The sequence below is a fragment of the Acomys russatus genome, chromosome 7 (genome assembly GCF_903995435.1).
Source record: "Acomys russatus chromosome 7, mAcoRus1.1, whole genome shotgun sequence".
Classification (NCBI taxonomy): Eukaryota; Metazoa; Chordata; class Mammalia; order Rodentia; family Muridae; genus Acomys; species Acomys russatus.
The window spans coordinates 33,668,325-33,683,552 of record NC_067143.1 but is presented as its reverse complement, the minus strand read 5'-3'; the positions used below and the strand labels follow the sequence as shown (position 1 = coordinate 33,683,552).

The following is a 15,228-nucleotide window of genomic DNA, read 5'->3' as shown; positions in this document are numbered from 1 at the left end:
TCAGTTATGACAGCAGTGTTTGCTACGTCCCCCTCTCCCACCCCAAGCCACTCTTTCCACCACTTGGTGGCACAGTGGGGGAGCAGCCAAGGCTGTATATGATGTCTTATGAGTCAGCTGCACAAGAGCTGGGAGGAAGAAGTGACTTGGAAACAAACCTCACTAGATCCCTTCTGCTCCTGTGGTGGTGGGAGAGGCATTAGACCTTTCCAATGGCAGCTTTGCCAGCTGTAAGAGGTGGTCATGGCTGGGGGCTTGGGCAGCCTCCTCCCCTTGGGTCAAGGAGAAGCAGGGATCTGAAGGTCATCCTTCTCTTCAGTCCCTTCACAATGCTTGCCTTCATGATGAGGTGAAGTTGGAGCAAGTTGAATCTGTAGGGACCACTGACCCCCTGCCCCCCTGGCCCCCCACCCCCTCCCCACCTCCCAGAGTCTGGAAACACATAATTTTCAGCTAAAAACCCTCTGATGTCTAAAGTAGCCAGAGTGGTTTTGATTTCTACAACCATGATCCCGACTCACTATGCCCATTGGAAGCATGTGAAAAGGGTAAGACAGCTCTATGGGGTGGTAAGCACTCCTAGCAGGTGAGTGACAGGCCCTTCTTTGAGCAGGCCTGGGTGCTCAGATCTGTGGTCAACATATACAGGTCTGGGCAGAGAGCTCTGCATGAGTGAGGTTGGGGCAGGTTGGGGGGATGGTGTCCCCAGAGTGGGCCCCACAACAAAGCTACCCTATCAGTAGGGGATGTGTGATGACCAGTGTTGGCCAAGAGCGCTGTTTGAGGGCAGCCCCTGCTAAATATAGTATTGTTTGCACAACCCCTTGGCTCCATCTTCTGCTATGCAGCCTGGATATGGGAGAGGGGAGCCCCGAGGAAGGGAGAAGCTTTGAGCAGTCTAAGAGGCTTAGCCTTGGTTAAACATTTGGGCAGATTTTTAGAGCGCTGACAGAATTATAACTATCAGATTGAACTTTCGAAACAGAGTCTCACATATCCCAAGAGGATGACCTTGAACTTCTGAGCTTGCCTTCACTCACTGTGTGCTAGGATTACAGGTATGTGCCACCATACCCAGTTTTATATGGTGCTGGAGGAAAAAGAACATTCTTTGAAAGACCAACCTTTTTCTCTTAACCAACGTGGTTGTGCTGCTAAGGAAGACAGGTAGTGTAAGTGCCCAGGCCTGAAGCAGAAAGCAGGCCAAGGCTTCTCTCAGTCACATACACATTCTTTCTCTTTTTTCTCCTTTGGTTAAGAGAGGAAGAAAGAAAAGAAGGAAGACAGACCTTCAGGCCTCCTGTGCATGTGTGTGTATGTGTTTGTATGTGTATGTCTGTATGTGTTTTGTGTGTATATGTGTTTGTGTATGTGGTATATATGTGTGTATATACACATATGTATGTGTATATGTATGTATATATGTATCTATTTGTGCATGTGTGTGTATGTCTCTTGGTGTGTTTGCCTCTCTGTCTCTGTCTCTGTCTCTCTGTCTCTGTCTCTGTCTCTGTCTCTCTCTCTCTCTCTGTGTGTGTGATTGCGGACTGAACCTAGGCCTAGGCAAGCACCCTATCACTGAGCTGCACTCCCTGCATCAGCTCCATGTCTTACAATAAAGAATATCCATGAAGCCAGGGGCTCTTGCTGAAATGGTGCTGTCTGGATCCAGAGAAGAAGACAGGACACAGAGTTGTCCTGAGGCAGCGATGGAAGGCAAATGTAGTCCTCTTTTGGACTTCTATTGACTTCCTGGACTTCTACTAATTGCTTATGGAGGGTCCAGGCAGGCAAGGGGTTTAGTTTGTCCAGACTGACCATGTCTACAGATGGTACAGAAATGGGTGAGGTTGCATATTTTGCTTGTCAAACCCTAGGAGCCTCAAAAGCCATGTGATGTCCCAGTTTTCTGCCTCCATCTGAGTGAACCAAGCTCTGATTATAGGAGGTGTGAGGGCTCTAAATGACTGCAAAGTACGTTTCAATCAGACAGAAAATAGGTGAGAAATGCATTTTCCTTAATGCCCCAATTATCCCAGTCCCAACAGGACAAAAAATGTGCTTTTGCCTGCTCCCAGGGATGTGGGGCTCAGGATCCCTGCCTATCCTCATCTGCAAAGCTTTGTGCTCAGGGCCCAGGATGTGGGCGCAGAAAAGGCACCTCATCTCTCAGAGCCTGAGGCCCTGGGGAGGACTGGTAGGTTCCTCTGTGATACTCTTTGTAGCCTCCTCAGTGTTTCTCCTCATCTTTGCCCCTCCCAGGCCTGTCTGGAGAGGCACTGCATCATGGTCCCGCTTGCCACTATTTGTCAGCTTCACCTTCACTTTCCACTGGGTTAAAGCAGGGCTTCTCGGTCTCTCTGCCCTCCACCAGGCTTCAGAAAGCTCTTTCTCAAATACCTTCCCGTGCTGTGACCTTGGAAACTGCTGCCTACTGGCCACAAAGTGTCCTATAGACATTTCACCCTTGATTTCTTTCCCCATCCACAGTCCACCTAAGCCTGGTCCAGCTGTCTCCCACATGACCGTCTTCTACCCAGTCTGCCCACCCTTACTTGCTTCCCCAGCCTTCTCTCCTGCCCCTCTGTATGCACACTTGAGGCTGGAACACATTGGAACAAATGGGTGCATGCTGTAGGCCTCAAAACAACAGAGCTAGCAAGACCTGGTAGCACAGGTCTCGTCCCAGCTACAGGGAAGGCTGAAACAGGAGGCCCTTAAGTTCAAAGCCTATGTAGGCTACAGAGTAAGTTCAAGGCCAGCTTATATTGAGATCTGTCTCAACTAAAAAGAGGAAAAGTAGGGGGGTGCTGGGACTGGGGCGGGGACTCAGAGGTAGGGTGCTTGCCTCACATGTTTGAGGACCTGAGTTTGATTTCCAGGACAGTGAAAAGAAGAAAAACAAACCAACCAACCGTTTTGTTGTTTGCAGCTTTGGAGGCCAGGAGCCTGAAGTCAGGTAGTAGTGGATACAGAGTGAGTTGCTTCTGGGTCTGTTCGCCCTCAGAGGGTCCAGGAAAGAATCCACGCTTCTGTGGCTTTCCGTGACGCTTCTCTCTAGTCTTCTGCGTCACATGGTCTTCACTGTTGTCTGTGGTTAAACCTCCCTGCATTTTATAAGGAACCAGGGGGTTGCATGTAGGACCCACACAGATAACCCACACAGTTCCCAGCGCTCCTGCCTCTAGTTCAGAATCCGTCATTGGAATGCATCTGCAAAGATTGCTTCCCTGTGAGGCAGCATCCAAAGGCTCCTGGCTGGGAGCTGATGCCGTGTCTGCTGCACTTGGCCTACCTCGCACTGCGCTGTTTGCCCTTTGCCACACTGTAATGGTTAACCATCATCATCAACAAGATTGGAGTTAGAAACACCATGGAAAGGCATCTCTAGGAAACAAGAGGGTGTTTCCAAAAGGTTTAACTGAAGAGGGAAGACCATCCTAATTGTGGGTGGAACCACTGCTGGGCTGGAGTCTCAGACTAACTAAAAAGCGGAACGTGAGCTGTACCACCACATACACTCACAACACACATGTGCACTTACACTTCTATCTGCCCTGTGAAGTTATCATAGGTGTCGGAATTTCTCTCCCCTACTGGCCTCTTATCTGCTTGGACAGTTACCAGGGCATCAAAATTTTGTATCTGCTTGTGGAGAAAAGGAGAAGGAGGAAGAAAGTCTTTTGAAAGATATTCTTGAATCACTTGGCTTTTTCATTTCATTTTAGTTTTTGGCTGCATATTTTTAACAGTCTGGCTTATTCCACAGTTGCGTAGGTTAAGGGAAACAGGAAGATGGGTGGTTGGCTCTTAGGCAACACTTTCTAATTACAATCTCTGGGCAAATATTTGAGAATGATAACAACAATCCTAACAACAGCATGACCAGGGCCGGATGGGCCAACCTTTGTATTCACGACAAGGTTCCCAGCCAGGGCTCCACAGAGTGGAGCTGAAGGTCTCTCTCCAGCTAAGGTGCTCAAGGAGGGGGGGGGGGGGCAGAGCCATGCTTGATGATACCAGTGAGTGGAAGCTGGGTAAAGCAACCTTAGTGGATCCCCACATTAGCGACTGATAGGAAGGGAGTTGGGGTTCCAAGCGTGCAGTCATTGCTCCAAAGTCACACAATACCAATGGGACTCTAACTCCTAAGCTCTTCCCATCCAACATATAGGAAAGAATAGGAGACCACAGGCAGCAGTACCTGGAGCCTAGCAGACACCAAATTGGGCTTCTAGAACTTCTAGCTTGGTCTGTGCATCCAAACAGTTCTCCACAGACACCTTTAGGCTCTTTGGATCAGCATCAATCCTCTTCTCTCCTCCATTGTCCTGAGGGGTACACCAGTGTCTGATGGGGGAGGGGAGTGTGGGATCCACCTGAGTCTAGACAGCAGGTGTCTTCCCAGCCAGGGTCCCCTGTGACACAGCACTGCCCCTCAGTTGACATTTTCTTTTTAGTTCAGGGGGATTACCCAAATCCTAGGTGGTTAAGCTGCTACAGGGCACTATGGAAACAGCACCTGCTCGGCCATCCCTCCTTCCAGCCAGGCAATAATGACACTGAGGTGACTTTTTCTGGCAAAACTCGTTATGCTAATTTGAGAGCAAGTGCATAATTCGATTTGAACCTGGCTTGGCAGAGGGGAGAAATCAGATTAATTAGCAGAACAAACTTCAGAGACAAGCCAGTGTTCTTTACAGGACCACCAGGGGGAATAGGCAGTGTTCCAGGGTTCATGTGTGTCAAATTATACTTAAAAAACATTCTGTATACACATCAGCAGACAATTTATTTACACACTGCTGAACTGCAGCTCATATATACACACACACACACACACACACACACACACACACACACACGTATGCATATTTATCTATATATTGACTACATATGGTAAAACCAGGCCTGTATTTCTATTATTTTATTGGTTAAGTAATTAATCTGAATAAGTAGCACATTCACGGCATCTGAGGCTAAAGGTGAGGAAGGCAAAAAGTGAAGTCTTCTTTCCACCCATTGCCTCCACACTACTGTCAGATAATCAATGTGCACCCAAAGACGTGTACGCCAGTCTCTTCTCTTCCTACCAAAGTTTGCAACTGCACCACACACGTCATCCCACTGCCCACGTCTCCATTTGTCACTTAGCTACACATCTTGGCTCATTTCCTAGCTAACATACCCCGTGGATGTTCAGCAATTTCTTTCCCTAGCACCCTACTGATGGACATTTAAGTCCCACTCTTGCCTGACTCACAGACCTTAGTGACGTCTTTGCGTAGTGAGTCTAAGGGGGAGGGTACCCAAGGCCACACTGTCCCAGTACAGTAGCATCAGCTGCATGTACTCAATTTATAATTCAGGCTACTGAAAGTTAAATTAGTTCTTTCATCACACTAGCTATATTTAAGAGCCAGGTGGGGGCTATCTGCTTTTGTGCTGGCAGAGCAGATACAGAGTGTTGCCATCTGGCAGCCTATTGGATGGAGTGTTCTACAAGCAATTTACGAAGCCAAAGTCCCTGTGTAAGATACAGTGCTGCCAGACACAGCCTGTTCTCCCTCTGAAGCAGCTCTGGCTATTTGCACAGCCTCAGTAAGAGCTGGGGGAGAAGGAGGCTTCTTTTGTTTCAGGACAATCATAGAAAATCTTACAAAGAACAAGGAATGGTCCCTGTGTACTGATTCCAAGGACAGTTTGCCTCTGATTTGTCCACACTGCTCCCATCAATCAGTGTGGCTGTTCCCAGCTTACAATGGGCACACCTGCCCCTGGATCTCACATGACTGTCTGCCCTAGAAGCCTGGTCTCCTGCAACCTTGCCGAGACCTGCTTCTAACATACAAGTATCATATTCTTTTTGTGTACCAAAACCTTGTCAGAGGAGTAGCGTTGGGCTCTCACAGATCCTCTTGACGTCTCTCACCAGACTCAGCATCTGGTCCAGATCTCTACTTTCTCCTTTCTCAATGTCTCCCACCTTCTCTTCCTTTGGAATATCACGGTCTTTCAGCTGACTAGAGTTCATCCCACACAGCAGCTAGCTGACCTCTAGGCAGCATTCTACACGTTCTATGCCTGATGTACTGGGCCTCTGTGGCCCTCTCTCTCATCACTCTATTCCTGGCTCCCTGCTGGCTCTCCTGTAGTGTTTATATAGTTTATATACAGGGTCATCTTCTTTCCGGGTGCTGTACTTTTCCGTGGGTAATTTCATTGCCACTGTGGAAATGTATGCAGAAGGTGCATCTGCTAGAAAGCTCTTCACTTGGGCTCGCAAGGATCCCAGGAGGAAGGAAACCTCACAGGACAGTTCCCCTATCCCACAGGAGGGTAGTTATCCAAGAGGGCAAGGCTAGACCCTGGAACAGAGGAACAAGATTGGTGTTCTCAAACAAATGGCAGCAGAGAGGGGTGTATTGGACAAGATGTCTTCAGAACTGGGAAAATGATGGATGGAACCACCCTTTGATGAAAACTGTCGTGTGTGTCTCTTGTTCTTGCTCCTTGTTCTAGGTCTTTCTCTACTTAAATCTAAAACCATAGTTTTTCTTTTTGGTTCACATCTCATAACTGCTTTATGTAAACCACAGTGACTTTTAGTTTAACTCTATTTTAGTCATCGTATATGATGATTTGAATGAGATTGGCCCCCGCAATCTCCTGTGTTTGAGTAACTGGTCTCTAGTTGGTGGAGCTGTTTGGGAAGGATTAGGAGGTGTGGCCTTGTTGATGAGGTGTGTGATAGGAACGGGCTTTGAGGCTTCCCATTGCTCTCTCTGCTTGCTGCTTTCAGATCAAGATGTGAGTGCTCAGCTTTTCCTGCAGCATAGTAGACTAACTCTCTGAAACTGTAAGCCAAATGAAACACTTTCATTTATAAGTTGCCTTGGTCATGGTGTTTTGTCACAGGAACAGAAAAGTACAAAAACACCTCCTGCACATGAGCTATCTTTAAGACCTGGCATGCAAGTTCTTTCCTGGCCACTGCCTGAGACGCACCCTTTCGCCAACACATCAGTTGAGCTTATCTTTAGTGTGTGTGTGTGTGTGTGTGTGTGTGTGTGTGTGTGTGTGTGTGTGTGTGTGGCTTTTCCTCTGATCTTTTGGTAAACCCTGACCTCCATTCCTCCTTCTTCAGTCTGAATCCCATGACCCTCTATGACAAGGAGGCTGTAACAGTGGACTGATGACCTCTCACCCCTGCTTTGGCTGTGAATCAATTTCCAAGTGACAGGCACTAGCCCATCTGACCCTGTATCCAGTGCCACCTCTTCCTTAAATCTTCCCTTCTATCCCCTTAAAGGCACCATTCTCATAAACATCGGGGTCACTAATGCCTCCTTTAAAGAACACCTTCATAATTTAGCTACGCCAGTCTAACATCCTCAGACTTACCTGGGAGAGCGGTGTCCATGCCAAACCTCTGTGCTCCCTATGCTTAGCCTCGGTGTCTGTGGAAGAGCCTATTAGAGCTCAGTTTGGGGGGTGCAGTTTTTGCTTTTGGTAAGAGAAAGTTGGGGTGCCCACTTGAGATAGTTAATCTTAGTCAACAACTTTAGACTCCTGGGAAGAAGGAGCCTCAATTGAGAAGTCTCCATCAAATTGGCGAGTGGGCAATGTCTGTAGGGGCATTTCCTTGACTACTAATTTGCTGTAGGAGGGCCTGACCCCTGTGGAAAGTAGCATTCAAAGATGGGGATCCTGGGCTGTGTAAGGAAGGTAACTGAACATGAACCTGGAAGGAGGCTGGTGGACAGCATCCATGCTTCAGGTTCCTGCCCAGCCTGATTGACTGTACCCTGTAAAATAAAATAAATCCTTTTCTCCCCAAGTTGCTTTTGGTCATAGTTTTATTCATAGCAACAAAGAGCAGACTAGAACACCACTCCATCACCTCGAGGTGATGGTATTCAAAATTTTAAACAATAATCTGTCTTTTCAAATTAGGAGAGGGAGGGAGGGAGGGACAGAAGAGAGAGGAGAGAGAGAGAGAGAGAGAGAGAGTGAGAGAGAGAGAGAGTGAGAGAGAGTAGAGAGAGAAGAAGAAGGATGAAGGAGGAGGAGGAGGAGAAGAGGGGAGGAGAGCAAGAGATGAGGGAGGGAGGGAGGAAGGAAAAAAAAAAAAAAAAAAAAAGGGAAAAACAGAGCCTGGACGGAAAAGGCATATATTTTCTTATAATTTTCTCTTCCCTTTGTTTCAAGTGGGCATGTCAGAGTCAGGTTGCAGGCAGATGTAATTTGGATATGGTTTCTGGAAAGCCAAAGTGATATTCTGCTAAAGTCCGGGGCACGCTGTTAAACAGGCTTCCTTTGGCAGTGACTGTCTCTCAGGCTCAGGTGGTGGCCTTGGCTGAGAGAAATGAAAGCACTGGCTCTGCGGAGATTACATTCTTTGTGCATGTACAGGAGAGGAAAGTTGTCCCTTACACTGCTGTTCCTGAGGCACTGGCTGTGGGAGTAAAACTGTACGTGCTATACATGCCATCATAGAAGGTGTTCAAGACCTGCTGGTAGGAGGATGTCAACACAACTTTTGCCTCTTCTCTGCATGGGACAGTAAGTTCACAGCCCACTATTCCTCCGGGCAGATGGATGCTGAGCAGGGCCTGTGGCAACATCCCAGTATCTGAGGAAGCAAAAGTTGCCTGGATTGGCCAGTCTGCAGTTAGGAAGCCTTAGTTTCTTCAAAGGGGGTAGACACCAGCCTTTGAGAGGCCAAGTCCAATGGACTGAGATAATACAGGAAAAAAGAGAGGATGGTGTTGGCTACTCAGACTGGAAACAACAGTGTGCACAATTGTTTGCCACAACAAAGCCTGTTCATTTTCTTGTGAAGCTTTGGAGAAAACGGTCCACACATGGCTGGCTCTTCAGGCTAGGTATATGACAGGCATGCATTCCGGCACTCATCTTTTTCAAGCCCCCTTTGACAAGAACACTTGTTGTTTCGAGACAATGTCTCAGGTAGCACAGGCTGGCTTCAAAGTTACCGTGTACCTGACCATGACCTTGCTTCACCTCTCGTGCTGAGATTACAGACACATGCCCCCACCCAGATAAATGACACACTTTCCGAAGCAGTGGGGTATGGTGGATTTCACACAAGGTCCACCCCGAGTTATCAAGGATCACACTACTGCTGTTTAGTTATCTGTTGGGTCCAGCCAGTTCATAGCAGGTAAAGCTGTTGGGGAACTTCCTCTCTTCCCCATCCAGGCCATGACTGCGAGACAGGAATCCCTGTCTGTGTGGCCTCTCCTGGGAGGTACCTGCTCCCATGGCTCAGATCCTGCCAGGCTCTAGGTCCTTCAGCTGACATTAGGCCTAGGGTGGCAGCAGCTTCTTGTCGTCACTAGTCTTGAGTACCTAGCACCCTCTGTGGCTTATTTCTTCTCTTGACCCTGCCCAATCCTCTGGAAAGAACCTTCACGAGTCCTTTCCCCTATGTCTTTTTAAACTATTTCTGCTTGAGCCACAACCACTTGCTTCAGGTCCTTTCTCCACTTGAATAAAGGCCAAACCGTAGCAAATCACAGAGAATGGTTTCAAAAGCCTCATTTCTCAAGTCTGTTTGATTTGAAGTTTTTACATTTATTGCCGTCAATAAACCATCCTTCCACACGCGCTTGCACACGTGTGTGTGTGTGTGTGTGTGTGTGTGTGTATAAGGTGTGGTGCTGCTGTAATTGAAGCATTAAGAAGGTTCAAGACCAGCTTGAGCTGTATAGCGAGACTCTAAAAACCAAAATCCTTTCTAATGCGTTGTCTGGACAGTTGTATATTAAAACACTGGCACTCCTCCCAGCAGTGGCTTTAACATGAGACTCCTCCGGGGGCTGCTTTAGTCCTTGGTCTCAGGATACTCCTCATAAGTCCTGCTAAGGCTTAAAAGGAGAAGGGAGACATTTCCCCTTAATTTCCTCTAAGTAGTCTTGACTTTTCTCCAGCTCCAACACAGCCCTTCCTACCTACCTAAGGGTAGCTGTGGGCCTCACTGCACCATGCTTGGGAGGAGCAGTGCTGTGTTGTGGTCATTTCCTTTGAAGTTTCTATGATGCTTTGTCTTAGCCCAAGGGCTAAGGAAGAGGTGTCCCCTGTGCTGTGCTGTTGTCTCTAGAGTGCAGGCCAATGCATGACTGGCTGATGGGCAGCCTGGGCTTCTGAGCTGTGCTCATCTGTCTGCACCACATGGGTTCCACATCAGCATAGTTCTCAGCCATCCCTGCCCCATCCACCCTTCTTTCTGGCAAATCCTGTTTTATACAACTCAGCCTGTTTTTGACATACTTTTCCTCTTGGGTTTGGGGGCTGCCAATATCCATGGAGTATAAAGGATGGACACTCCCAGGAACTCAGAACTTCAGAGCACCCCTGCCATCACTGCCACCACTCCCCTAGCTAGGGCTGACTTCAAGCATGTCCACCATCTGTGAAGTCTGACAGACTGCAGAGGATGACAAAAAGCTCTCACCTCATCTGGCCTAGCTCAGGTGTTGGTTGTGACAAGATCTGGCTGCCTTGGATGAGAGGCTATAAATGTAGTGTGAAAAGAAGGGCGCCATGGGATGGATACAGGCTACTTTATATTGTAGCCCCTCTACCCAGGGTCACACTTATAATCTTTCAGAAGTCTTTAACACTGGGAACAAAAACTCACAACTACTAAACAGAATAGTCTTTTTATTTTCAGAGCAGACGCTGGAGCAGGGCCATAGTGTGCCTACAGTCCCCACTTCCTCATATTCAAGAGAGGCCAGCCTCGAGTACACCTCCAGCTTCAGTGGCAAGCCGAGGAATGTTCCTCCAAGGAAGGCTCCAACAGTAGGCTTTCTGAAGGATCCATCTGGAGTTGAGACTTTAGGTCAGGTTCAAGTGCAGACTCCCTTCTCATTACAGCCTTCGAGCCTTGCGTGGTCGGCAGCCGTTGTGTGGGACAGGAGTGTTGTCTGTGATTGAGATCACTTCCAGACCCCCCATGGTCAGTCCTTTGATGGCAGACTGGAAGGATCAGAAACAGGCAAATGGCACAGTCTCCAAAGTGATGACCCAGCATCTCTGGATAGGGCTCCAAGAGGGACAGAAGCTCACTGGGTGACACTACAATTCCTGTCCCTGCTGCCTCCATCTTGTGCTTTACAATCTGAGAACAGGCTCGAGTCTTGCACTCCAGCAGCCTTACAGGAGCATTTTCCTTTCCTGGGACACACACACTCACACTCTAATACCTCACTCTTTTAAAGTCAGAGAGATGTCACCTCCTTGAGGAAAGCTGTAGCCCCACTGGTCTCAGGAGTTCTCTCAAGACCCTCAGCAGCTTGGCCCACACTTCTTCTCCATTGCATCCACTAGTCTGTGCTGAGGATCTGTCTGGGATGGTCCTCTGGAGACCACTTTCCATTCCCGGGGGCTGGTACAGGGCAGGCACTCAAGAGGCTGATTAATGAACTATACAATCTAAGCTTGCTCTGAGGGCCTTAGCAGATCGTAGGAACAACAAAAACGAACTTCAAGCAATGCCATGGAAATTCAGCAAGGGCCATCTCTACTCTCTCCACACCTGGCTCTAAAGAACACGCACACTGGAGAACCCTAGGTACTTACCCAGCGTCCTGGTCCCATGCCTTTCACTACGACTCTGATGTGGGTAACTCCCTTTCCTGTGGCTTTCTGGAGAGAAGCAAGTGGTCAGTGCCCAGAGACAGAAAGGCTACATCCCAGTCTCTGGCTATTGTCTCCAGGAGACATGGGAAAATGGCAACAACAGAATTAAACAGGGAGCAGAAGACACAGAAGGAAGCCAAGGACTGATGGCCTTAGTGGAGATGGACACAGGTAGAGGCTGGCCAACACAGAACTGCACTGCCACCTAATGGACACTTCTAGATAGTGCCTGACTTTGTTCCAAATGCAGATTTATAAGACTGAGGTGGCGGTGCCACCATGATATCTAGGCTGAGCCTGAATGCCCACTTATAAAGTAGGATTTAGTATCTTTTGAGTTAAGATTATAAACCAGGCGTGGTGGTGCATGCCTTTAATCCCAGCACTCAGGTGGCAGAGGCAGGTGGATCGCTGTGAGTTCAAGTCCAGTCTGGTCTACAAAGCAAGTCCAGGACAGCTAAGGCTACACAGAGAAACCCTGTCTCAAAAAACAAAACAAACAAAAACCAAACCAAACCAAAACAACAAAAAAGATTATAAACACATTCATTATGGGTCCTAGGAAATACTCAAAGCCTACCATGCAGAGGTCCCACAAACACTGACATCTATCTCTTAACTGATTGTTCTGTTTGATGGGCAATTACATCACTCTGAGTTTTGATGACCATAATAGCAATCAATAGTTTTCTCAGGTCTAGCTTTAAAGTCAAGGTGTTCCTTTAGGAAGTATTCCCGCTGTCAGAGTGTACAATGTGGGAGGTCTTTGCTACAGCAGGAAGCATGCAGCCCTGGCCCAAGGCCGATCTGGGTTCCCATCAGGGAGCTGAATCAGCTGCTCCACTTTGACCAATCCCACTCAGTTGGATCCTCTTGAAAGAGGAGATAATAGCAGGGTCTTCTGAAGACAGGGTAATAATGAAGTATCTGAGATGGAGTTTCTAGAAAGATCTGCAACACTCCACTTTGGGACCTGTGCTGTAAGACATGCTCCCTGAATAGAATACAATCCCCATGCCATCCACTCGCCTTTAATGGAAGGAGCTTTGGTGCCTAAACCTTCAGCACTCTGGTTCTTCCTCTGAACACAAATTAAATCTTTTTTCTCCACTGAAGCTGAGAGAGAAAGTTAGTAGCCTTTCTACAAAGACCTCTTCAAGCAGCTGCAGTGACAAGGCATCTAACAGAGGTGGGTCGAGACCTCACTGCTTCTGAGTCTGGGTTAATGAGAGCTCCCCATCAGCCACAGGGAAAGCAGAACAATGCGGTCAGGTACTTACTGCTGCTGCAGCTATGCCTGCTGTCTGTGCTGCGATGCCGGTTCCCTTCTTGGCATTGCGAAAGCCTTCTGTGCCACAGGAGGCGCGGGCCAGCGATGTGTTAGTGGCAGAGACTACCTGGATCTGTGTGCTGGGAAAGGAAGCACATCACTCTACTACTGCTCAGGGAAGGAAGGATCTTGTTAAAGTCCTTAGGAGCCATAGTGAGGAAGAAAAGAGGTCTGCTCCTTCCCCTATGCTAAAGGAAGACTGACAAATCACACACTTAGAGGGAGTGCCATACCCGAGGGTAGGAGAGTGGCACCAGAAGCTTCCACCTGCGGCACCATTTACACTGGAGGTGATATTGCCTGGTGTTTTATAAAAACCTAATATTTCACAATGGGCAATTGCTAAAAAAAAAAAAAAGACAACACTGGGGAAGTTTCAAGTATCTTCTACCACAACAATGAAGAGAACGGTGTGTAAAGGATGGCTTCATGGTTACAGGCACACCCACATGGTGGAAGATTTGTGCATGTTGTTCTCTGACCTCCACACGGGTATCCTCCATCCTCAACAAGTAAGTAAAAATGTCATAAAGAAAATAGTATGTGAATAACTACCAGGATCGGTGCCTTGCTCTGCACCAACAATGACCAGCTCACACCCAATGCAGTGTCACCTCTAAAGCCTGCTCCCATCCCCTCATCAGTGGGCTGTTCTGAAGTGAATCTAAGACCTATCATTGCAGAGGTAATCATACAGACTCATTAAAAAATCCCACAAAACAACTTACCACAACAACACTATTACAGTGGATAATTTAAATGCTTATGACATTCTATTCTATGATCAAACATTATTTTAAATAAGTGAAACATTTTCTAATTTGCTCTAACATTGTAAGTTGTAATTAAGAATGACTTTAAGAAAACCCTATGGTATATTTCCCGTCTCCCCTTTGGTTATTGTCACCCTACTTTCTGCAGAGCTCCCTGGGTGCTCATGCTGCACAGGAGACCCACTGGGTCGGCCCTGGGCATGGATCCCGTTTGCGGGTCGTGTTATGGCTGTTACCCCTCTCCCAGGGCTTCTTGCATTTCCTTTACTGAATAGAAGCTTTATGATGCAGGGTGTATCTTAAAGGGCACGGACACAGCAGCAGAAAGAAAGCACATCAGCTCATGAGAAGGGAGATGCTGCTGTGGGCCTGGAGCACCTCTGTGCCGCACACTCTAGGCCAGGACATAGTTGCTGGCGCTGTACTCCAACAGTGTGGCTGCAGGCTGGGACCAGACACGGATCCCACCTTCAAGTGGAACCTGGTCTGCAAAGCTGTCACTGGTGCCCTATGCCTCTGCGGCTGGGAGCCTGCTTGGTGGTTGTGTGTGCCGCACACGAGGGCACTAGTCCTGGCACTTTCATTCACTATCACACGTAAGCCCTGCAAAGGAAGGGAGAGTGCACAGGGCCTGAGGTAAGGCTAAAGGGCTTGCACTGTCTGGAAGTTTATATTCTGGCTAGTTTACAAATAAATCATGTGCTTGTAGATTGCTTCTCTTGCCATATGCTTTTAAAATTGTCCTTCTGACTCTTACATAAGAATCCCAAGGAAGGCAGAAAAACCTTAAAATTATAGCATAGTAAGTCTATTTTATATTTTCATGGAACTCAAGTAAACTTTATAAAGAAAGAAGATGGTTTTCCCAAACAAGATGAAGCTAGCATCTGACACCCTGACTTCTACTTCAAGAAGGGCTGAGGCAGAAGCAGTTCATCGGGGTCTCACCCAGGCACCCCTTTTCTTACTTGTTGTAGGTTGCTTTAATGTGTGCAATTGGGACGTCCTCAAATTTCATCCCTGCCCATTGGAGAGAGCTTTCCTGTCCTGGAACTGGAGGGTAAATGCTGCAATCAGAAGACACATTTTGTTTAATTTCCCAATTGTTAGTTCTTTAAATCAAAAGAAATACACACATGTGCTGGGCTTTTAATCCTAGCACTCAGGAGCCAGAGGCTGGTGGACCTCTGAGTTTGAGGCCAGCTTGGTTTACAGGGTGAGTCCAGGACAAGCCAGGGGTGTACAAAGAAACTCTGCCTCAAAAAACAAACATACAATTAAAAATAAAAAAAGACAGACAGACAGACATATATGCTTAAAAATAAAATAAAATAGGTTAAGTATGGTGATGCACACTTGTGATCTATGTAAAGGCTAATCAGGGGTTCAGCTTAGGATAGAGCGTAAGATTCCTCCCAACATGCACACTGATAAAGGCCTCAAGCTTCTCCCCGC

At 47.6% G+C, this 15,228-nt stretch overlaps 1 protein-coding gene across 1 annotated transcript; it reads right to left on the bottom strand.

Annotated features, from left to right (window-relative positions):
- Positions 1 to 10,659: 10,659 nt before the first annotated feature.
- Mrps11 (mitochondrial ribosomal protein S11) lies at positions 10,660 to 14,867 on the bottom strand. The gene is made up of 4 exons (XM_051148749.1): positions 14,742 to 14,867; positions 12,951 to 13,080; positions 11,611 to 11,676; positions 10,660 to 11,007 (listed from the first exon to the last, which is right to left on the bottom strand). The coding sequence occupies exons 1-4, from the start codon at positions 14,789 to 14,791 to the stop codon at positions 10,900 to 10,902; spliced, it is 354 nt and encodes a 117-aa protein (XP_051004706.1). The 5' UTR covers positions 14,792 to 14,867; the 3' UTR covers positions 10,660 to 10,899.
- Positions 14,868 to 15,228: the final 361 nt, after the last annotated feature.